Source organism: Tursiops truncatus, chromosome 3 (genome assembly GCF_011762595.2).
Source record: "Tursiops truncatus isolate mTurTru1 chromosome 3, mTurTru1.mat.Y, whole genome shotgun sequence".
In the NCBI taxonomy this organism is placed as follows: Eukaryota; Metazoa; Chordata; class Mammalia; order Artiodactyla; family Delphinidae; genus Tursiops; species Tursiops truncatus.
The window spans coordinates 161,766,929-161,788,909 of NC_047036.1; the positions used below are offsets into that span (position 1 = coordinate 161,766,929).

At 56.3% G+C, this 21,981-nt stretch overlaps 3 protein-coding genes across 4 annotated transcripts in view; 1 reads left to right on the forward strand and 2 right to left on the reverse strand.

Annotated features, from left to right (window-relative positions):
- MAST1 (microtubule associated serine/threonine kinase 1) overlaps nucleotides 1-10,935 on the forward strand; it is a 26,125-nt gene extending 15,190 nt beyond the window's left edge. Inside the window, exons 12-27 of the mRNA XM_033855100.2 lie at nucleotides 777-856; nucleotides 946-1,154; nucleotides 3,608-3,746; nucleotides 3,862-3,994; nucleotides 4,131-4,296; nucleotides 4,401-4,502; nucleotides 4,660-4,782; nucleotides 5,307-5,416; nucleotides 6,143-6,321; nucleotides 6,414-6,661; nucleotides 6,996-7,202; nucleotides 7,397-7,626; nucleotides 7,944-8,066; nucleotides 8,192-8,328; nucleotides 9,188-9,375; nucleotides 9,476-10,935. Coding sequence (XP_033710991.1) covers nucleotides 777-856; nucleotides 946-1,154; nucleotides 3,608-3,746; nucleotides 3,862-3,994; nucleotides 4,131-4,296; nucleotides 4,401-4,502; nucleotides 4,660-4,782; nucleotides 5,307-5,416; nucleotides 6,143-6,321; nucleotides 6,414-6,661; nucleotides 6,996-7,202; nucleotides 7,397-7,626; nucleotides 7,944-8,066; nucleotides 8,192-8,328; nucleotides 9,188-9,375; nucleotides 9,476-10,713 — 3,612 coding nt within the window. The 3' untranslated portion in view covers nucleotides 10,714-10,935. The remainder of the gene's footprint in view (nucleotides 1-776; nucleotides 857-945; nucleotides 1,155-3,607; nucleotides 3,747-3,861; nucleotides 3,995-4,130; nucleotides 4,297-4,400; nucleotides 4,503-4,659; nucleotides 4,783-5,306; nucleotides 5,417-6,142; nucleotides 6,322-6,413; nucleotides 6,662-6,995; nucleotides 7,203-7,396; nucleotides 7,627-7,943; nucleotides 8,067-8,191; nucleotides 8,329-9,187; nucleotides 9,376-9,475) is intronic.
- Nucleotides 10,936-11,042: 107 nt separating this feature from the next.
- Nucleotides 11,043-13,555, reverse strand: DNASE2 (deoxyribonuclease 2, lysosomal). Of its 2 annotated transcripts, XM_033854122.2 has the most exons (6): nucleotides 13,255-13,551; nucleotides 12,957-13,137; nucleotides 12,787-12,865; nucleotides 12,307-12,471; nucleotides 12,018-12,215; nucleotides 11,043-11,601 (listed from the first exon to the last, which is right to left on the reverse strand). In XM_033854122.2, the coding sequence occupies exons 1-6, from the start codon at nucleotides 13,347-13,349 to the stop codon at nucleotides 11,261-11,263; spliced, it is 1,059 nt and encodes a 352-aa protein (XP_033710013.1). In that variant the 5' UTR covers nucleotides 13,350-13,551; the 3' UTR covers nucleotides 11,043-11,260. The 2 variants fall into 2 exon arrangements, with proteins under 2 accessions (XP_033710013.1, XP_073659260.1); XM_073803159.1 differs by lacking the exon at nucleotides 12,307-12,471 and having other exon boundaries at nucleotides 13,255-13,555.
- A 1,575-nt stretch (nucleotides 13,556-15,130) lies between these two features.
- On the reverse strand, nucleotides 15,131-18,151 carry KLF1 (KLF transcription factor 1). Its single transcript, XM_033854123.2, has 3 exons — nucleotides 17,988-18,151; nucleotides 16,494-17,334; nucleotides 15,131-15,306 (listed from the first exon to the last, which is right to left on the reverse strand). Exons 1-3 carry the CDS (start codon nucleotides 18,072-18,074, stop codon nucleotides 15,131-15,133), a joined length of 1,104 nt encoding a protein of 367 aa, XP_033710014.1. The 5' UTR covers nucleotides 18,075-18,151.
- Nucleotides 18,152-21,981: the final 3,830 nt, after the last annotated feature.

The following is a 21,981-nucleotide window of genomic DNA, read 5'->3' on the forward strand; positions in this document are numbered from 1 at the left end:
TGCAGCCAAAAACAAAACAAAACAAAACAAAACAACGGTACAATATTCCTTTAGATTATATCCCCTCGTGTTTATTTAACCAATTTCCTGTGTATGGATTGTTTCCAGTTTTGCAATGAGCAGGATAGTACATAGGTCATTTTTCACATGTGCAAGCATATTTGTAGCATGAATTCAAAAGTGAAATTGCTGGATTAAAGGGAACATGCATTTGTAATTCTGATATACACCCAAGTACCTTTCATGGGGGCTGTACCAATTTATACTCCCAACAGCAAGGTATAAAAGTATCTGTTTCCCCACAGCTTTACCTACAGAGTGTCAGCTTTTTGGATTTTTTTTTTTTTTTTTTTTGGCCAATCTTCTGAGTGCAAAATGGTATCTTGAGGTAGTTTTAGTTTGCCTTTTTGTCGTTATATGTGAGGTTTAACATTTTTTCACATGGTTAAGAGCTCTAACTCTAATTCACATATCTTGCCTATTTTTTCTCTTCAATTGTTAGTTTATTTGTTGATGTCTGAGAGCTCTTTATATATTAGAGTGATTAGCCATTTTGTAGGTTTCTTTCCTAATGGAGAGAAGTTAGGTATCAGTATATGGCTTCAGGGTCAGCCAGTCTTGGGTTCACGTCTTGACTCTGTTACTCACTCACTGTGGCACTTGGATGAAGGACACACCCACCCCCTCTGTGCCTCAGTTTCCCCATGTGTTAGGTGGAATAACAAGAGTGCCAGTCTCATGATGATGATGGAGTGGTCTCCCTCTTTCCCCTGCAGGGCCGAAGCAGCAAGGCTAAGAAACCACCTGGAGAGAATGACTTCGAGACCATCAAGCTCATAAGCAATGGTGCCTACGGGTGAGCCACCCGGGGCTCTGGCGGGGGGAGGGTGGCGGAGGCCGGGTGTCTCGGAGGTGATGGCCGGTCCTCGCTCTCTCCCCCTGCAGCGCCGTCTACCTGGTGCGGCACCGGGAAACGAGGCAGCGCTTCGCGATGAAGAAGATCAACAAGCAGAACCTGATCCTGCGCAACCAGATCCAGCAGGCCTTCGTGGAGCGCGACATCCTCACCTTCGCTGAGAACCCCTTTGTGGTCGGCATGTTCTGCTCCTTTGAGACCCGGCGCCACCTCTGCATGGTCATGGAATATGTGGAAGGTGTGGCTGCCTGCAGGGCTGCAGGGAAGATGAGGGGATGCTCGCTAGTCAGGGCTGCTGGGGGTGGCCTGCCTGAGTCCCAGTCACCAAATTAACTACCCACCTGTATGTTTATCCAACCATTTATCCATCCAGTCACTGATCATCCATTCCATCTGTTTATTTATATCCAGCCATCTATTGATTTATCTTCATTTCTCTCAATATAGATACATCCATCCAATTATCCACCCTTCCTTCATTTCATCTATTCATTTGCTAATCCATCTGTTTTTCTATCCATATATCTATGTGCCATCTCTCCATCCATCCATCCATTTGATTATCCGTCTGTTTGTCCATCCATATTTCTGTTTATCCATTACATTGTTATTTATTTTATTCAAGTATAGTTGATTTACAATATTATATTACATCTTTTTTTTTTTTTTGTGGTACGTGGGCCTCTCACTGCTGTGGCCTCTTCCCTTGCGGAGCACAGGCCCCGGACGCGCAGGCCCAGCAGCCATGGCTCACGGGCCTAGCCGCTCCGCGGCATGTGGGATCCTCCCAGACCGGGGCACGAACCCGTGTCCCCTGCATTGGCAGGCGGACTCCCAACCACCGCGCCACCAGGGAAGCCCTACATCTATTTTTTAAAATTAATAGACTTCACTTTTTAGAGCAGTTTTAGGTTTATAGAAAAATTGATTGGAAAGTACTGAGAGTTCCCACATACTCGCTTCCCCCTCCCCCCAGTTTCCCGTGTTATTTACATCTTGTATTAGTATGATACATTGGTTACAACTGATGAACAAATATTGATACATAATTATTAACTAAAGTCCGTAATTTATATTAGGGTTCATTGCTTGTATTGTACATCTGTTTTCCATCAATCCATCTTTTTCTATATCTAGACATTCATTCATCTATCTATTTATTCACCTAACTACTTACCATCCATCTCTCCACCAATACCTATTTACCTATTTATTAATCCATCGGCTATCCATCCCTCTTTCCATCCATCCATTTACTGTTCTTAGTTTTATTCATTCATCCAAACCTCCATTCTAGCAGCTATCTCATTTTCTGTAGCAAGCTATTTAAATCCATCTATTCATCCACAATTCATCCATCAATTTATCTGTCCATTTACCATCCATCCAAATCATCCAACCACCAATGTATAGGTTTTTCATCTGTTTATCCATCCCCAATATTAATCCATCTATCATCCAAACAGACATGTATTATGGTTATTAGGACACACACATGATCTCACAGGGATACAACTGTGCCACTTCCGAGCCTTAATTGAGCATTCAGTCACTCAACAGGTGTCCCCTCATCATCTCCCTCATGCCACATGCTGTGCTGGGCGCTGGTGGTTACCCAGACAGACACACTTTTCCCTCATGTAGGTAACATTCAAGTCTGTATAAACATACAATAAACAAGAAAAATAAGCCAAAAGAGACAAGGTTGTTTCATGTAGTGAGGTTGGCAACAAGGGATATAAGGCTCAGGAAGACCATGGCAACATGGGCACTTTATTCTCTGCATAAGTGTGTGTCAGGATTATCTGGTGCCCAAATTCAGATTCCCTGGCAGTCCAGTGGTTAGGACTCCGTGCTTCCACTGCAGAGGGCACGGCTTCAAGTCTGATTCATCAGTTTCTGACATAGATAAACCTGGCTCAAGAGGAAAAAAAAGGAAAGAAAGAAATTTATTGACTTGTGATAGAAAAAATCCATGTCACCTTCAGGAATGGCTGTATCTAGGTGCTCAAATCATGTCATTAGTAATCGCTCCATATTTTGGCTCTGTGGACTTCCCTTTAAACAGGCCCTGATATAGTGGGGTTACTATCCAACAGATTCCGGTTTACATTCTATGCGCTTAGTAATCTTTGTGAAAAAATAGGGAAAAGTCATTGGCGCAACTTGGGTTACATGCTGACCCAGCTGTTAAACCAGGAAGGAAATCTGGCCCTTGTAAGAAAAAGGAGAAATGGACACTGAAGGAGACTAAAATATGAATGCTGTTTGCAGTAACTCTGGTGGGGGCAAGTAATTTATATATTAAGGCCCCAGACCCTCAAGTTTCAGACTCCAGATCAAGGGCCTAAACTCAGTAGATAAGCAGGCAGCCTTGGCCCAAACCAAACCTTACCTCCACCATCAACTCCCTGCATGACCCAACATCTCTCTGAGTCTCAGTCCCCTCCTGGGTAAAATCAGCTGATTATACTGACATTGGAGGATGGCTAAGAGGACAAGAGAAGCCTGGTAGAGGGCAGTCCCTGTGCAAGCTGGGGAGAGGGAGACCCCTATCGAAGCCTCAGTTTTCCTTAGCTATAAAATTGGGGCAATGTGAGAGGGGCACTCGGTACTACGGTGCATGTTGAGTGCTCAGCTCTGAGCCAGGGGTACCTCCCTCTTCACGTGGGCCTATTCCTTCACCCCCAGGGGGGGACTGCGCCACCCTGCTGAAGAACATTGGGGCGCTACCTGTGGAGATGGCCCGCATGTACTTCGCTGAGACAGTGCTGGCGCTCGAGTACTTGCACAACTATGGCATCGTGCACCGCGACCTTAAGCCTGACAAGTGAGCCTTGACCTTTCCCATCACTCCTTCCCTGCCCCTCGGGAGGCCCTGGCATGGAAGGGCCAGGAGTGAAGTGGATGGTCCTCGCCGCTGAGACCTCAGTTTGTTTCTGCAGCCTCCTTATCACCTCCATGGGGCACATCAAGCTTACGGATTTTGGCCTTTCCAAGATGGGGCTTATGAGCCTAACCACCAACCTATATGAGGGCCACATTGAGAAGGACGCCCGGGAGTTCCTGGACAAACAGGTGTGTGTGCGGGAGTGGGGGTCACTTCGGGTGGAGTGACCCGGCAGGACTGTGGGGCCCAGGGCCTGGCGGGGGGCACTGCTCCCCCGGGAGGCCCCTCCTGTGGCCAGGGCGTGGGCTGACGTCCTGCCCCCAGGTGTGTGGGACCCCAGAGTACATCGCACCCGAGGTCATCCTGCGCCAGGGCTATGGCAAACCGGTGGACTGGTGGGCCATGGGCATCATTCTCTACGAGTTCCTGGTGGGCTGCGTGCCCTTCTTTGGAGACACACCTGAAGAGCTCTTTGGACAGGTCATCAGTGGTGCGTGCCTCCGCGGTGGGCAGGCAGGGGGCATGGAAACATGGGCTGGCCCGGGGCCTCATGGACTCCAAAAGCGAACCCCAGCCCTACACCTTGCTCTGCAGATGACATCCTGTGGCCCGAGGGGGACGAGGCCCTGCCCACGGATGCCCAGCACCTGATATCCAGCCTCCTGCAGACCAACCCCTTGGGCCGGCTAGGGGCAGGTAAGGGGTCGCAGAGCTGGGGTGGTCTGTTGTCCGGGAGCAGGGCTCCAAGTGCCGTGTCCCTGGGCCAGAAAATGGGTGGGGAGCTGGGCTGCTTGGCTGGCCATAGCTGTCGCAAGAATTCCCTCCCCTACACCCTCCACCCCTTCCTCCCCAGGCGGTGCCTTTGAGGTGAAGCAGCACAGTTTCTTTCGAGACCTGGATTGGACAGGGCTCCTGAGGCAGAAGGCCGAGTTCATCCCCCACCTGGAGTCCGAGGATGACACCAGCTACTTTGACAGTGAGCGGGGACGGGGTGTGGGATCCTTTGAGGGGGCACTTGCATATGGCCTGGGCTGGGACGCAGCTGGGTAGGAGACTAGCCCCTTAGACGAGAGGAGAGGGCTGAAGTTGTGTCGGGAGCGGGGCTTGGAATAGGGGCGGGGCTCAGTCTGAGAAGAAGGTAAGAAAGGAAGCTGGGGTAGGGGTGGGGCCTGGACAGGAGTAAGTTCTAAAACTGGGACTGGACCTAGGTTACGAGGCCGTGCTAGGACGCGGCACGAGGCAAGAGCCTGGGCTGGCAGAGGCGGAGCCAGGGTGGAGAGCGCCTTCGTTGCAATCTGGGGATGTGGCCTCTGTGGAGGCGGGGCTAGACGAAGCCTCAGAGAGTGGGACGGGGACCCAGCGAGGGGGCAGGACCTAAATCTGATCCGAGAAAGGGGCAGGGGCGTGGCCGGGCCTGCAGGACCCGAACCTGGCTCCGGTGGGGGTGTGATTTGAGGAGTGGACCCATGCCCGCGGTCACGACCCACACCTCCACTCCAGCCCGCTCAGACAGGTATCACCATGTGAACTCGTATGACGAGGATGACACGACGGAGGAGGAGCCCGTGGAGATCCGCCAGTTCTCCTCCTGCTCCCCGCGCTTCAGCAAGGTGAGGCCAGCCGGAGACAGAGGTGGGGTGAGACCGTCGGGAGGGGGGACCTGTGTTTAAGTACGGGATGGAGGTGGGCCTGAAGTGGCCAGGGGCTGAGGAGGCTATGGGGAGCAGGGTCCAGGCCCAAGGTCTCAGACTAGAGAAGTTACTGAGGCGGTGAGAATCGGGGAGTGATGAGGCTTGGGCGGGGGCGGCGGGGGAACATCCTCGCCGGATGTCTTGGAACCGACCTTTGGCATCGAGTGGAATCTAACGGGAGCCTGGAGAGTTGTGGAAATGAGGACCCACAGTGGGACGGGGCTAGATCTGGAAGGGGCGGGGTCAGGGCCTGGGGATGGAGGGGGCTGGGCCAGGCCTTGGCGAGGCTGGGCAACGTCTCGCTTTTAGGAACAGCACGTAGCGGGGGTGCAGGACCTGCCTAGGGCGAAGGCACACATAACTGGGCGGGGCCTGGAGAGGCGGGGCAGGAAGGAGAGCAGATTCTTTAGGGCTTGGGCAGGGCAGGGTCTAGAATAGGTCGGAGCCTAATTTTGTGGGGTGGGGCCAGAACTGAAGAACTGTAGGTGGTCGGGATCGGCCCAGAATTGGGGGGCTGGGACCCCGGCTTTACTGGGGCGGAGCGTAGTTTGGCCGGGTCCAGTAGCGGGAATTCGATTGGTTCGGGAGGGAAGGCGGGACCTGGGGGCTGGACTTGCCTCCATCACCACTCATCCGTCCTTGAAGGTGTATAGCAGTATGGAGCAGCTGGCGCAGCACGAGCCCAAGACCCCCGTGGCAGCAGCGGGGACCAACAAGCGGGAGCCGAGCGCCAAGGGCCCAGAGGAGAAGGTGGCCGGCAAGCGGGAAGGCCTAGGTGGCCTGACCCTGCGCGAGAAGACCTGGAGAGGGGGCTCCCCGGAGATGTGAGCAGGGGCAGGATTTGGGGTTTGGGTCCTTTTGGGTCCTTTTGGACCTAAAGGGGAGTAACTCCTCTGACCACGCCCCCTTTGCGCAGCAAGCGCTTCTCGGCGTCCGAGGCCAGCTTCCTGGAGGGGGAGGCCAGTCCTCCGTTGGGCGCGCGCCGCCGTTTCTCGGCGCTGCTGGAGCCCAGCCGCTTCAGCGCCCCCCAAGAGGACGAGGATGACGCCCGGCTGCGCAGGTCTGCTCGGCCCAGCTCCGACCCCCCAGGCTCGCTGGATGCGCGGGCCCCCAAGGAGGCAGCTCAAGGGGATGGCACCCCCAGCGCCGGGGACCCGGAGGCCAGTGAGTGCCCCTTCCTGCCGCCTTCCCCAATTCCTCAGGGGTCATATATGAGCGTTCAATGAGCCTGTACTGTTTATGCAAGTTCTCGTGTACTCTTCACACTCCAATCTGGGATTCTCATCAATATGAGGAAGACCCGTTTTCCATGGTCAGTCAACAAACGTATCTGAGCACTCCTCTGAGTCAGGAGCTGTTCGTGACGCATGTTACCTGCTCCCATGAAATTCACAATCCAGCAAGGGAGAGAAGTGGGAAGCGCATTCCAGGCAGAGGGAACAGCGTGCGAGAAGTTTATAACCTTGGAGTGACCCCTAACCCACCTGCCCTGTTGCAGCCGACCGCCCACGCCCAGGCGACCTCTGCCCATCCTCGAAGGATGGGGACCCATCAGGCCTGAGAGCCACCAATGACCTGGTTCTGCGCCGGGCGCGGCACCAGCAGCTGTCAGGAGACCCGGTGGTAGAGAAGCGGCCTTCTCGAACCGGGGGCAAAGTCATCAAGTCAGCCTCGGCCACTGCCTTGTCTGTCATGATCCCTGCAGGTGACACTGGGCCCCGCCTGGCAGGGGAGGGGCTGCCCCCATTGGTGCCAGGTGCATTTTCCTTGTCCACAGTGACTGGCTCTGGGATGGGCCAGTGAGAGCTCTGGGACTTTGACTTGGGAGGAGGGAGGAGCGGACACAGGGAGACCGGTGTCTGTTGGCTTTGACCTCTGACCATGGGTCTGTGTCTGCAGTGGACCCCCATGGAAGCTCACCCTTGGCCAGCCCCATGTCCCCACGATCTCTCTCCTCCAACCCGTCCTCACGGGACTCCTCACCGAGTCGGGACTACTCGCCAGCTGTCAGTGGGCTTCGCTCCCCCATCACCATCCAACGCTCGGGCAAGAAGTATGGCTTCACACTGCGTGCTATCCGCGTCTACATGGGTGACTCAGATGTCTACAGTGTACACCACATTGTCTGGGTGAGCACTAATGGGCGGAGCCTGTGTTCCACCGTGGGAGTGGGGAGAGAGACACCGCCCCCTCCCCAGGGGTGAGGGACAGCTCAAACTCTGGAACCAGGCAACCTGCATGAGACTCCTCTGTGACCCTCCTCTGTAACTTTTCCTTTCTGACTCTCAGTTTCTTCATTTGTAAACTGGGGAGAATAACTGTTATTTCATAAACTGTTATGAAGATGACCGTGCCTGCAGAGCTAGGTGTCTGGCACATAAGCTTAGGGAGCTTTCCTTGTTACCAAGCCTGTTAATTCTGCTCCTGTGGGGTTCCCTATCCCCAGCACGTGGAGGAGGGGGGCCCAGCCCAGGAGGCAGGGCTCTGTGCCGGGGACCTCATCACCCACGTGAATGGGGAGCCTGTGCATGGCATGGTGCATCCTGAGGTCGTCGAGCTGATCCTTAAGGTGAGTCCATGGGAGAGCGCCAACTGTCTTGGGGTGAGGGTGGGGCGAAGGGTGGGGGAGATCCCGGGGAGTTGGAGTTGCCAGAGCAGCTTCCAGCAGAGAACTTTCCCCCTTTCTTCCCCCAGAGTGGCAACAAAGTAGCCGTGACCACCACGCCCTTCGAAAATACCTCCATCCGCATCGGCCCTGCGCGGCGCAGCAGCTACAAGGCCAAAATGGCTCGGAGGAACAAGCGGCCCTCTGCCAAGGAGGGCCAGGAGAGGTGGGTGGGGCCAAGTGCAGTGGGAGGGGCTATAAACAGCAGGCCCCTGGAACACTCCAGTTTATGAGCGATGGCCAGGGCTTACGTGGGAGGGGCATAGGTGAGGACAGGAGAAGGGACATTCACAGGAAAGGTGGCCGGGGCCACCAAGTGAAGAGCAAAACCAAGACAACAGAGAAGGAGGGGCTGGGAAAGCGGGAGGAGTCAGGAAAGGAGGATGTACCAAGCTCCTAGGCTGAAGGAAAGGCACTGTGGGAGCAGAGCTGAGCCAGCAGATGTGGACCAAGAGGGTGCCGTCCAGGAGATGATTCTGCCTTGCTGGATGTATTATATTTAGGCGACTGAGAGGGGCCGGGAGAAGAGATTTCTATCTGGGATGAGTATGCCAGGCCAGTAGAAATAATTTCTTCCCTTATATGTAGGAGGAACTAGGAGAGGTGGGTGGAGCCAGGAGAGTTTTCTGTTTTGATCAGTGGGTTTGACCTGGACAAGGAGTGAGTGGGGATTTGAGATAAGCCTGGCTGAGTCCAGTGAATTTTTTCCCAATCTGACAGGTGGGTTTAGTTGGAGAGGGAGGGGCTAGACAGGTGGACGCGGCCAAAAAAGGTTGGTTCTGTTTTGATGGGTGTTTCCAGCTTGGACTGTGAGTGGTCAGAAAGGAATGGGTAGACCTGAGGTGGGAGGAGCCAAGTGGGACGGAGCTAAAGGAAGTTCTTCGGTCTGGAACTGTGTGGTAGCTGAAGAGGGAGGGGTCAGAAAGGGTGGGTGGTTCCAGGAGGTACCTTGAAGTCCTGAAGTGGGAGGAGCCGGGAGCTCTGGAGTCTGGTCTAGGGAAGGTGGTCCCCTCCTTGTCCTCCAGCAAGAAGCGTAGCTCCCTCTTCCGCAAGATAACGAAGCAGTCGAACCTGCTGCACACTAGCCGCTCTCTGTCGTCGTTGAACCGTTCGCTGTCGTCCAGTGACAGCCTCCCGGGCTCGCCCACGCACGGACTGCCGGCGCGCTCGCCCACCCACAGCTACCGCTCCACGCCTGACTCCGCCTACCTAGGTAGGCCCTGAGCCTGCGCGGGGGCCGAGCTGCGCGCGGTGGCGGGTGGGTGCCCTGGCGGCGCCCGCGGCGCTCATCGTCCTCTCTCGCCCGTCCACAGGCGCCTCGTCCCAGAGCAGCTCGCCGGCCTCGAGCACGCCCAACTCGCCAGCGTCGTCGGCCTCGCACCACATCCGGCCCAGCACGCTGCACGGCCTGTCGCCGAAGCTGCACCGCCAGTACCGCTCTGCGCGCTGCAAGTCGGCCGGCAACATCCCGCTGTCGCCGCTAGCGCACACGCCGTCCCCGACACAGGCGTCGCCGCCGCCGCTGCCGGGCCACACGGTGGGCAGCTCTCACACGACGCAGAGCTTTCCGGCCAAGCTGCACTCGTCGCCGCCAGTGGTGCGCCCGCGCCCTAAGAGTGCCGAGCCCCCGCGCTCGCCACTCCTCAAACGCGTGCAATCAGCAGAGAAACTGGGAGCCTCGCTGGGCGCCGACAAGAAGGGCGCGCTGCGCAAACACAGCCTCGAGGTGGGCCACCCGGATTTCCGCAAGGACTTCCACGGCGAGCTAGCGCTGCATAGCCTCGCCGAGTCGGACGGCGAGACGCCCCCTGTCGAGGGTCCCGGCGCGACCCGGCAGGTCGCCGTCCGCCGCCTGGGCCGCCAGGAGTCGCCCCTGAGCCTGGGCGCGGACCCGCTGCTGCCGGCTTCGATTAAGGAGAAAGAGTCCCCGGGTGGCGCCGAGGCCTGCACTCCGCCCCGCGCGACGACCCCCGGGGGCCGGACCCTGGAGCGGGACGCCAGCGGCACGCGACACCAGAGCGTGCAGACAGAGGACGGCGCGGGCGGGGCGGCCAGGGCCGTGGCCAAGGCGGCGCTGAGCCCGGTGCAGGAACACGAGACGGGCCGGCGCAGCAGCTCCGGCGAAGCAGGCACGCCCCCGGTGCCCATTGTCGTAGAGCCTGTGCGGTCTGGGGCCAAGGCTGAGGTGCCACAACTCCCAAGTGTGGACTCCAAGGGGTTGCAGGAATCTGCACCCCTGGCACCTCCCGCACCTGAGGCCCCGCGGGGCCGGGAGCGCTGGGTGCTGGAGGTGGTGGAGGAGCGGACCACGCTGAGCGGGCCTCGTTCCAAACCTGCCTCTCCCAAGCTCTCCCCAGAGCCCCAGACCCCCTCCCAAGCCCTAACAAAGAATGTACCCAGCAGTGCAGGGCCCCCAGCCCCACCTGCTTCCCTCCTGGTCCCCACCACCAAGCCTGAGGTGGCGCTGACTTCCCGGTGCCCTGCTGAAGCTGTGCCCCCAGCAGCCCCGACCAAAAAAGGGGCGCCCTGCCCCATGCCTCCGGGCCCATAGCAAAGGGAGCTACTGGCCCCGCGCTGTACAGCCGCCTGTATACATATGTACACATATAAATAAAGTGCGTCCGTGCTGCGTGAGCTTCCTAGAGCTCGCCCCTCCTCCCCTAGCAAGGCAGGACATCATGTTTCCTCCCCCTTGCCTGTGTGCTTGTTGAGGGGTGGAACTCCAGTCCTGGTTACCGTAAAGAGGGGAGGTGAGTCTTGGTTGGCCCTTCCTTGTGGTCCCACTTTGTGTCTCACCTATGTGCCAGCTGCCCCCAGACCCTCAGCAAACTGCAGTGCTGTTCTGAGTCCCAGTGCCCACCTGAAGAAAAGACTAACAGCCTCATTTACCCATTTCTTTTTATTCCTCAACAATCCTGAGTGAGGTGTTATGATTCCCATTTTGCAGATGAGTAGACTGAGTCACAGAGAGGTTAAGGCACATGATTAAGGCCAAACAGATAGGAAGAGACTAAATAGATTCAAACTGAAGTCCAAACTGGCCCCTGAGCCTTAGCTCTTATATGCTCTGCTGGGCTTCCTAGAGAGAAGGCCCTGCTCTACTTTCCACAGGGCTCCCATGCCTTCACCAGAGGCTGGAAGGCCTTCCAGAGGGCGGGCAGCTGGGCACACAGTGTGCCCCCACCCCGGTGCTCCTCTCTTTTGTTCCGATTCATGTCACCCACACAGGCCCAGGGCCTTTCTGGGGCTACACACCACTTGGAATGGTCTTCTGTGGCATTGAAGGCTGGCCCAGCTAGCCCAGGGAAGGCTGTCTGGGTCACATCCAGTACGTGCTGGACCCCAGAGCAGTTGGAGGGCAGGATGCCAGAAGATCTTTGCCAGAACTGGACCTGTAGGTCACTGCCAAGGGCTTCCACCAACCAGCCAGAGTACAGGTCTGCAGAAGATGGAGAGAGGACATGGACAGGGTCAGGATCACTGCTAGGGATTCCCTAGGCCACTTCCCATCTCTGAGCTGTTTCCTCAGTTATCAATCCCTGGCAATCTGGGGGATTATAACATTAAGACTAACAGCCCTTACTAAATGCTTTATATGCATCATGCCACTCAACAGCCCTTTAAAGTTGATACCATTATTCCCATTTTTCAAAAAGGTAAGTTGAGGCCCTGGTTAAATCGTGTATCACACAGTCAGAAACCAACATTTGAACACAGGTATATTGGTTGTTTACCTCTCATGTGATTATGACTCCAAGGTGTTCTAGTCCCTAACCATGACCTGCCCTCAGCCATGGACACGCCAGACCCCCCCTCTGCAGAAAAAGTTCTCCAACTGTCAACCTCAAGGCTCACCATCTCCAAAGTTTCCAAATTTGGCAAAGCTCTGGAACACGTGTCCTTTGTTTGATGTGAGTGTTACACTGCTGTTCCATGGTCCCTGGCGAACATGATGGCCCTTGACTACCTCCTCCAGGTGGGGGAATTTCTGGGCAAAGTCCCCTTCCAGCCTATGGTCATACACGAGGGGATAGGTGTAGGTCAGCTGTCTGCCTGGAGGGCAAGGGGAGAAGAAAACGAGGGACTGTTCCAAGATTCTAGCCTGGGAATCAGGGACTCACCCTGCCTCCCCGTCTCCACTCACTGATATCCAGGAACTGGGTGAGAGGAAAAGATACACAGATCAGGGTCTGCCCATAGTTCCGGGCACTAGGAGGCCAGCTGTACGCAGCAGAGGAGGCAGGTGGAGGGAAGTTCGGAACGCTGTGGATCAACCAGAAGCCCCCTTCTTGGTCCAGGAGCAGCACACCTGAACCAGAAACTGGAGATCAGGGGGACTGCTTGAGGCATCCCAGCGAGCACATGTGCAACCCAGGAACACTCAGTCTGTAGGGGGCCTGGACCACAGGACCAGTGGGCAGTGTCAGAACCACCGCTGAGCTCAGTTTCCACAGCCATCGATTCTCATAGTCCAGAGGAAGGACAGTGTTGATTTAAAATAAGGAAACAGATGGCTAGGGCCTGACAGAACAGCCCACCCTCACCCCCCTGGCAACTCATGGGTTAGCTCAGGGAAATGCACAGGGAAACCAGAACTCTTCCCCAGTCCCCAGTCTGGCCTCACCCTTCGTGTGCCCACGGCTGGAAGAGTCCTGAGACCCGCTGGGTCGAGGCGGTTGGTCATTGTAGAGTAGAAAGGCGAGCTGGGGATGATGGACAGGGGCAACGTGAAGGTTCCCCCAAGTTGGGCCCACCCTAGAGTCCCACCCCTGGTTCCGCCGGGGGCGTCTTCACCTGGCTGGTGGTGTTTCGGTACAGCGGCAGCAGGCTGCGGCCCACGGCCCCCGTGGAGCTGCTGATGAGCCCCGCACCGTCGCGCCAGCCCCCTGAGTCTTCGTCTAAGTACTTGTACCGCAGCCCCCTCTGCGCCGCATCTCCGGGCCCTGTGTGCGCCGGCAGCTTGTAGACGACGAACCTGGAGGTTAGGAAATGGACAGAATAGCGGGAGAAGAGAAGGAACCCCAGTCTTCACCTAGGAACGCAGCAATCCCCAATGCGGCCCTGGAGGGATGGTCGGCTCCCGCGCACTCACCAGTCCACAGGCTGCCCCGAGTCCCCGTAGCAGGTCAGGGTCCCTACAGGGACCCAGAGCAGCGCGGCCGACAGCAGCAAACTCAGGGCGTCCATGAGCTCAGAGCTCTAGCTGGGGTCTAGAAATCTGTGTCGGGACCGCAAGGCGCAGGGTCACGAGCTGGGCCAGACCCGGCCTCTGGTGACTTTCACTTCCCCAAACCCGCCTGGGAACCCAGGCCCAGGCATCACAAGGATGGAGACTCCGCCCACGAGGTGAGAAGCAGAGGTTTGAACAGGTAGTCAAGGATCCTCCAGAGGGCTCGGCTTTCTTCCGAACAGTCACTCCCTGCAGGCTCCGCCCCCGACCCGGCCAGCCTGGGGCCTCCTCCTGCTTCCGGCAGACTAGTCCCTGATAGGCTCCACGCTCTGGCTCGGCCCAGACACGGCCTCTCATGGCCAGGTGGTTTCCAGTGTCCGGCCTCCGGCTCTACTCCTGGCCAATCACAGCCCACGCCCCTCCAGCAGGCCCCGCCTCCGTCTCTTTCAATTCTGGCTAATCCCAATCAACACTCTTCCGCTGAACCTCGCTCCTCCCCTGGCTTCTCCGTCAGAGGTAAATTTGGATTTTTTTTTCCTTTCCTGCCTTATAGCCTGAGGTCCAACTCTTGTGATTTTTGCTCCCTTAAAGGGCGCTTGCCCTCCTGGTCCTCCCCCTTTTCATTCTGCACGTTACCCCCAGCCCCCGCCACCGTCGCTGAGCTAGCCAAGGGGTCACTTCGGATGATGACAGGGTGAAGGATGACGGGGCTCTGGGACCCGGCTGAGGATTTTTTTTTTTTTTTTTTTTTTTTGGGTGCGTTGGGTTTTCGTTGCTGCGCGTGAGCTTTACTCTAGTTGCGGTGAGCGGGAGCTACTCTTCTTTGCCGAGCGCGGGCTTCTCATTGCGATGGCTTTTCGTTGCGGGGCACCTGCTCTAGGCGTGCGGGCTTCAATAGTTGCAGCACGCAGTCTCGGTAGTTGTGGCTCGCGGGCTCTAAAGCGCGGGCTCAGTAGTTGTGGCCCTTGGGCTTAGTTGCTCCGCGGCATGTGGGATCTTCCCCCACCAGGGCTCCAACCCGTGTCCCCTGCATTGGCAGGTGGATTCTTAATCACTGTACCACTAGGGAAGCCCCCGGGGCTGAGGATTCTTAAGTGGAGGAAGATGGTCCCTGTGAATGTGTCTGGGTTTCGAGGCAGGAGACAGGGACAATGTAGCCTGACCTTGGGGTGGGGGAAGGACCGGCTGCAAGTGCCTGAGGAGGGTTGCCCAGTTTTAGGAGAGGAGGGTGTAGTGTGTGTATGGCTCCCCAATATCACCTCTGGGGTTAAGCTTCTTCCCAACTTCCACACCCAAAACCCACAAATTCAGACCAACACTGAAGCTTTATCTGGGAGGAGCATTTTTACGAGACCCGTAACCATTCACAGCAATGCCAGCCGCTATCTGGAGCTTCAGCAGTCACAGCGTGAAGCCTTCTTCTAGAACCAGGGTCTCTGGGAAGCCTCACCGCACAACACCTCCGTTGTCTAGGGCCACCTGTGAGCTGGCCTGATGGTCCAGCTCTCTGAGGGTCTGTCTCTTTGTCAGAAGTATCTAAGTATCCACCTGAGTCCGTTTATTTGGCGGTCTATCTCGCTCGGTCTGCATGACCGTGTGTGACTGCGGCTCCCTTTGGTCAAGGACATGTGGGAACTTCTGCTGGAGGCTCCCCCAGGTCTGTCTATGGGCCAGTCCTTGGTGGATCTGTGGGCCCAAGAGTCCAGACGAGGGTTCATCCGAGGGAAAACCACCGTGCCTGGATCCGTTCTTGTTCTCACCCCAGTCCCCAGAAAAGGTCCAAGTGCCTGGGCGGGGCTCAGAGATGACGCTTCATGTGCAAGGCCAGATGATCCGAGCGCGAAAAAGCACGCGAACAGAGCTGGCAGCGGAAGGGACGCTGACCGGTGTGCTTTCGATAGTGACGGGTCAGCTCGTCGGAGCGCGCGAACCTCCAGCCACAGCCATCCCACGTGCAGGCGTATGGCTTCTCCCCTGGGGGGGACGAGGAAGCCTTGAGAGCCACTGTCCCCCACACCTGGTCCCAGAGTCCTCCCTCCTAGCCTTGGCCGAGACTAGGGTGAGGCAAGTGAGGCGCCTAGGTCGTGACGTTTAAGGAGGCACTCACTCTCGGGGAGGGTCTGAATCTGTACCCAGGACCGGCCTCTGCTACCCCGACCCTTCTTCTTCTGTGCCTGCTGGCGCCAGGCCCCTCTTCACTTCCTGGTCACAAGTCGCGCCCTCTACACTACTAGCCCTACTTCCTGTGCCCGGTACCCTGCCCCTGCGTCCTAATGCCGACACAATCTTCGTCCTTTGGCACTGCCCCTATGTCCCAGCCCCTCCTTTGCACCAGGGGACCCTCAAGCTGCTGCCCAATCCTGTCCCTGGCCTTGGCCCTTGAGCCCCGAAATCCACCTGGTGTTCCAGGCCCTGTCCCCAGTGATCATGCTCTCCCCCTGCTAGACGTGGCCCCTCCTCCCTGCGTTCCTGGACGGGTCTGTACACGTGGCCCCATCCTCTGAGCGGACCCCTATGCATAGGCCTCATTCCTCCTCCTCCCCGCCTCTGTTCCACGTCCCCTCCCCTGTCTTTGGCTCCTCGGGACCCGGCTTCTCCTATGCCTACCCTCCTGTATTTCCCAGCCATTTCCCTTTGCTCTCCAGGATCTGCCTCTGCGTCGGGCCCCTGAAACTAACTCTCCTGAGCTCCAGCACGCCCCCTACAGTCTAACCAAGCAACCCACTCTGTATACTCCTGGCTACCACCCCAGAACACCTAACTCCGTTCCCGCTTGCCCCAAAACTGAACCCTGGGTCTTTGGCCCCGCCCCTGGTACTTCGAGCTGTCCTCTCCCCGCAGTCCCTCCTCTAGCCCCGGCCCCTACACATCTCGCCTGGCTTTCTGCTCTTCGGCCCGTCCCTGGCCCAGGTCTTAGCCCTCGGTTCCTTGAAATGCTTCCCAGGTTCTCCATGTCCTCTCTCCGTCCCCACATGCCTTCCGCACTACTTCCCATCCGGCTCCTGATGTTCCAGACTCGTCCCCAGCTCCTTCTGCCCAGCCTTTTGCTCCGAGACTTTGCTTTAGCCCCGCCCCTTGCTCCCGGTTTCCAGCTCCTCTGCAGCTCTAGGCTCCCAAGGTCCCACCCAGCCCCGCCTCTGCACCGGGCCCTGCCCCCTCACCTGTGTGCGTGCGTAGATGCGCCTTCAGGTGAGAGCTCTTGGTGTAGCTCTTGCCGCAGCCCGGGTGCGTGCACGTGTGCGCAGCCTGCCTCTTGCGCGCCCACGATCGCCTGCTGCGCTTGGGTGGCGCGGCCTCCGCGGTCCCTCCTGGGTCTCCTGTGGTCCCCCCGAGTCCTGCACCCGTCGTCCCGGGCCCTAGACAACTCAGGAAGGAGTGGGGCGTGGCGGGACCGGGCGCCGGAGCCTGGAGCCCGCGGAAGAGCTGGAAGTGCCCTTGGTACTGCGGCATCGGGTACAGCGCAGGGTACCCGGACAGCAGCCCGTAGGGGGCTCCCGGCGCTGCAGGCACTGAAAGCCCCGTCCGGGGGAAATAGCTGCTGGAGGAACCCGCACCCGGTCCCGGGTACATCGGCTGCAGCGGCAGCGCCTTGGGCTCGGGGGCTGGAATCAGGGCTGGGCCCACGAAGGCATCGGGAGCCGGGGTTCGTGGGGTCGGGCGCGCCCAGCCCGGGTGCTCCTCGGGACCCAAGAGCCCAGCCACCAGCCCCGGGCCGCCCGCGTACGCGCCCAGAGTCTCGGGCGGCAGTGGGAATTGCACCCCGGAACCTTCGCCAGGCGCCAGAGCGCAAGTCTGGGGGACGCAGGTCTGGGGCGCGGTGCCCGGCTCTGGGCACGGAAAGTTGGTGAGGAGGAGATCCAGGTCCCAGGGGGTAGCCGCGTCCCTCTCATCGTCTTCGTCCTCCCCGGGCGTGTCCTCCAACTCAGGCCTCACGTGAAGGGGTGGCCCTGTGGGGTCGGGGGGGCCTGGGCCCAAGTCCTGTACCTCTTCAGAGCGCCACCACTGTGGGAGGGAGCCGGTAGCACGAAGTTTCAGTGGACACCAGGGTATCCTGCCCGGAGACGGTGGGGGCCGGATGCCCTGATGGGGGCAGACTGGCTAGAGGCTCAGTAAAGGGGTCTTGTTTGCTTGTCTGTCATGTCAGTCTGTCCCTCACATTGTCCTTCCCCCCTCCCCCCACCACCTCAGCTCCAGAGACAGAGGTCTGTCGGTCAGGCTGGAGACAGGAGATAAGGCTTACATTATCTGGAGCCACACTCAGGCAAGGGGGAAGGGGTGGCAGAGTCAAGAATGGAAGGCTGGGGGAGGCTCAGCCTTGCCTCAGTTTCCCCCAAGAATCTTCCTCTTCTTCCCTGTCCCCCAGCAAGATTAATTCCAAGATTAATTCCTGGATGTCCCCTAGACACATCTGCCATTTCCCTCTGATATCTGGGGGTGTCTCACTGAGCCTAGATCCCTGAGTTGTTCAGTTCCCAGCCTCAGTTTTCTATGACAGAAATCGGCCCTTAGACCGAGTTCAGACCCCTGGCCGGCACTGAGGACACCCAGTGCCGACCAGGTCTCTGAATTCCAAGGCAATATTCAGACCTGATCCCCCAGCTCTGCGGCCTGGGCCCGGAGCCCCTGGCAGCCCATCTAGACCCCACTGGCCCCACCTTGAGGAAGTCTTCCTGTGTGTCCAAGAAGGGGCCCAGGGTGGTCAGCGTGCTGATGGAGGGCAAGGCGGTCTCCGCTGCAGCCATGGCTGGCTGGTGCCCACCCTGGGGCTCAGGCCTCCTCTCCTTTGGCGGCCTCGTGGGCTCTGAGGCTCTGATGGCCCCTTGGAGGGCTCCTCTCTGCCCTCAGCTGATTGGCTGCAGCCCCTGATAAGGGGCAGGCAAAGGCGGGGGTCACCGTTTCTGGGGGAACAGACTTCGCCTAGGCCTGTTTGGGGCTGAGCCTTAAAGACTGATCCTGTATCCAAAGCCAATCAGATGTTCAGGGGCTGGGGGTTCAGGGGCTGGGGGTTCAGGGGCTGGGGGTTCAGGGGTTGGGCAAAGTGAGGCACTGGGTTCCCAAAGAAGGAGAAACTTGGAGTCTGTTCTCAGTTACCTTCCTGGAGAAGGGATGACAGGCAGAATGGGGATTCTGGGAAGGAGCTTCAAGACCCCCTTGCCCCTGACCAGGACCTTGCAGCTCTCCCCTTCCCCATAAACAGCAGCAGCTGTGCTGATGGCGGGACTTGGCATGAGCTCCCTGCCAGGCCAAGCATTATCAGACTCCCCAGATGTTGGAGGCTGCTATCAGGTGGGGACCCAGAAGAGCCAAGGCTCTGTCCCTGGTGAGTGCGAGGGCTGGGGGCTGGGAATTAACTCGGTTTTAAATTTCCTGGGTAGTGAGCTCCCAGGTCTGAGCCCAGTGGCAGGAGAGGCCCCTGCCAATCAGCCGTCACTGTCTACCGTGGACACCCCCCCAACCCAGGCGGCATTGCAGGGAGTGTAGCTGCATGGAGGCTGAGGCTGGCGCAACTAGAGCTGCTCCAGCGTGATGGGGGCTGGGAAGGAGGAGGTGACTCCCTCTCCTGTGTGGCATGGGAAGGTTGGATCGGGCCATAGGAAATACCTGACCTGCAGGAGACCTGGCTGCTTCTTGATTTCTACCCCACATGGGGGAGGGAATCTGAGGTTCCGCACCAGAGACCGTGGTACCAAGGGAGTCCAGGTGGGTGACACAGACACACATCACAGACACATAGTTCATAGTCACACACACACACACACACTCACTATGCAATTACATAATGACACAAATCCCCTGGTCCCTAAGTCACACACCCCATATAGTCCCTGCACAAATACTTGTGTGTCTGTGTGTCACATAGACCATGCACAGACGTACAATTCTCAGGCACAAAAACAACCATCCACTACGTTGGTTACATGATGTTACAGTCACACAATCCCTCAGACATAGAATTCATAATCAGGCGCTGACAGTCATACACAGTTACCCAAATCACACACAGTCACACACACGATTTAGTCACAACCAAACAGGCACATGGAGAGTCCTGGATATATCGTCACAGAACTATAGAAGATGCAGTCACACAATCCCATCAAACACAGACGAAGCCTGAGACACAAAAGTGTAAAACACATCCACACAACCATTCACAAACACACTTTTGATGTAGTCAGGCACACAGTTATACATCAGGCACAGACATGATCACACGCTACAACCTTACATAGTCACAGCCACCTGTCTCTGATACTGTGTATAATTATTTAGTCACACAACTGAACTACTAATGCACAACCACAGGGGGCGCACCCAAACACAACCACACTAACATGAAATCAGACACCCTGGTAGTGAAAGGCATACAACCTCACCCAGATGGAGGTACATCACCAGAGCTGGTGCAGCATAAATGCATCACACAAAAAGACAAAAAATTATCATGTGCAACAAGGGTGGGGGGAGCAAAAGACTCATGTAAAAATCAGCTCGACAGGGCTTCCCTGGTGGCACAGTGGTTGAGAGTCCGCCTGCCGTTGCAGGGGACATGGGTTCGTGCCCCGGTCCGGGAAGATCCCACATGCCGCGGAGCGGCTGGGCCCGTGAGCCATGGCCGCTGAGCCTGCCCGTCCGGAGCCTGTGCTCCGCAACGGGAGAGGCCACAGCAGTGAGAGGCCCGCGTACCGCAAAAAAAAAAAAAAAAAAAAATCAGAAAAATCAACTCGACAAACCTACTAGGATGGCTATTAACAACAACAAAAAAGGAAAATAACAAGTGTTGGTGAGGATGCCGAGAAATTGGAACCATCGTACACTGCTGGTGGGGATGCAAAGTGGTGCAGCTACTGTGGAAAACAGTTTGATGATTCTTCAATTAGTTAAACACAGAGTTACCATATGACCCAGCAATTTCACTCCTAGGTATATACCTAAGGGAACTGAAAACATGTACTGGATCAAGTATGTGTATACTAATGTTCACGGTAGCATTAGTTTCAGTTGCCAAAAGGTGGAAACAACCCAAATGTCCATTAACGGATGGAAACAAAATGTGGTCCATCTATAGAAAGGAATATTATTCAGCTATAAAAAGTAATGAAGTTCTAATACATGTTACAACATGGATGAACCTCAAAAACATGCTACATAAAAGAATCCAGTTACAAAATGTCACATATTATATGATTCCACTTATATGAAATATCCAGGATAGGCAAATCCACAGAGACAGAAAGATTAGTGGTTGCCAGGGGCTGGGGGGGAAGGTGGAAATGGGGAGTGACTGCTAAATGGGTATAAGGTCTCCTTTCAGGGGTGATGGAAGTGTTCTGGAACTAGATAGAGGTGGTGGTTGCACAACATTGTGAATATACTAAAAGCCACTGAACTGTACACTTTAAATGGTTCATTTTAGGGAATTTCCTGGCGGTCCAGTGGTTAGGACTCAGCACTTTCACTGCTGTGGCTGGGGTTCAGTCCCTGGTCGGGGAACCAAGATCCTGCAAGCCACACGGCACAGCCAAAAAATAAAAGTTCATTTTATGTTATGTGAATTTCACTTCAATCAAACAAAATGTTTGAAATTAGAGTGGTTTCCTGGAGAAGAAAGCAGAGTGTCTCTTGGGGAGACATCTCCTTGATTTAGGATAAAGCACTAACAGGCATGTTTGGCTCTGAAAGGTGAGGCAAGAGGTTGAGGGTCGGGGGGGAGGGGTGGGCATCTGGCTGGGAGATAAGGCCTCTGGGAGCAGGTAGCCAGTACGGATGACAGACTTCCCTGGGTGGCAAGGCCTGAGCCTTAATTTGGGTTTCCTAATGTGTATGCTGTCAGCACCCTCTACACCCCCCTACAGAGAACTCCAATATCCACAACAACTCCAGGGCAGGGAGCTTTGGTGAAAGGAAGGGATGGAAGGAGGGAGGCCATTGGTTCCTGGCGGAGGGAGGTGTCCAGAAGAATAAGAGTTATGTAGAATCCCAGACAATTCAGGGTGGTGATGGACTCCCTACTGAGTGAAGAGAGTTCAAATCATTTTATTTGGATATTAAGGGCAAGAAGGGCCCAGAAAGTGGAAGAGTCTGGACACACCCAGGCCCCAGGCACTTGGGGACATGCAGGCTAGTGATCACCTTCAGACACAATCTCACAGTTACTCCCATCATACTTAGCCACAATGTGTGAGACAGAGCATTCTACACACACAACTACCCAGACTGTCTATGTGGGAAGAGGTGTTCCTGGGTGAGCAGGGAGGGGTCTGTCCTGGGAAGCAGGAGGCCTGGTCCATTGTGACCTTGAGCAAGACCAATCTGCTTTCTGAGCCTTCCTTTCCCCAACTGGGAAATGGACACGGTCATGGTAGATGAGTGACTTTCAGATACAGAGATAGTCAAGCATGATGCATCCAGATTCGAAAGCACACCACACAAGTGCTCGCAAAAGTGATCTAGGTGAGCATAGCCACTCACTCAGCTATATACTCAAGCTCACAACCACACACAACACATAGACCAAATCACACTGACACATATAGTTATATACAATCGCCCAGACATACACAAAAATATCTAGTCATATTCTCACAAAGATAACAGCCGCATCTACAGAGAAAGCCATCAAAACAGAGTCATAGGGCTTCTCTGGTG

Excerpts from the sequence above, each read along its gene's own strand:
- KLF1 (XM_033854123.2), bottom strand. The coding sequence starts at position 18,074 with ATGGCTGCAGCGGAGACCGCCTTGCCCTCCATCAGCACGCTGACCACC. Across the intron at positions 17,335-17,987 it reads CACAGGAAGACTTCCTCAAG|TGGTGGCGCTCTGAAGAGGT; the intron begins GTGGGGCCAGTG and ends TCCCTCCCACAG. Across the intron at positions 15,307-16,493 it reads GCATCTACGCACGCACACAG|GGGAGAAGCCATACGCCTGC; the intron begins GTGAGGGGGCAG and ends CGTCCCCCCCAG.
- DNASE2 (XM_033854122.2), bottom strand. The coding sequence starts at position 13,349 with ATGGACGCCCTGAGTTTGCTGCTGTCGGCCGCGCTGCTCTGGGTCCCT. Across the intron at positions 12,216-12,306 it reads CACCCAGTTCCTGGATATCA|GCAGACAGCTGACCTACACC; the intron begins GTGAGTGGAGAC and ends CTTGCCCTCCAG. Across the intron at positions 11,602-12,017 it reads ATTTGGAAACTTTGGAGATG|ACCTGTACTCTGGCTGGTTG; the intron begins GTGAGCCTTGAG and ends CATCTTCTGCAG.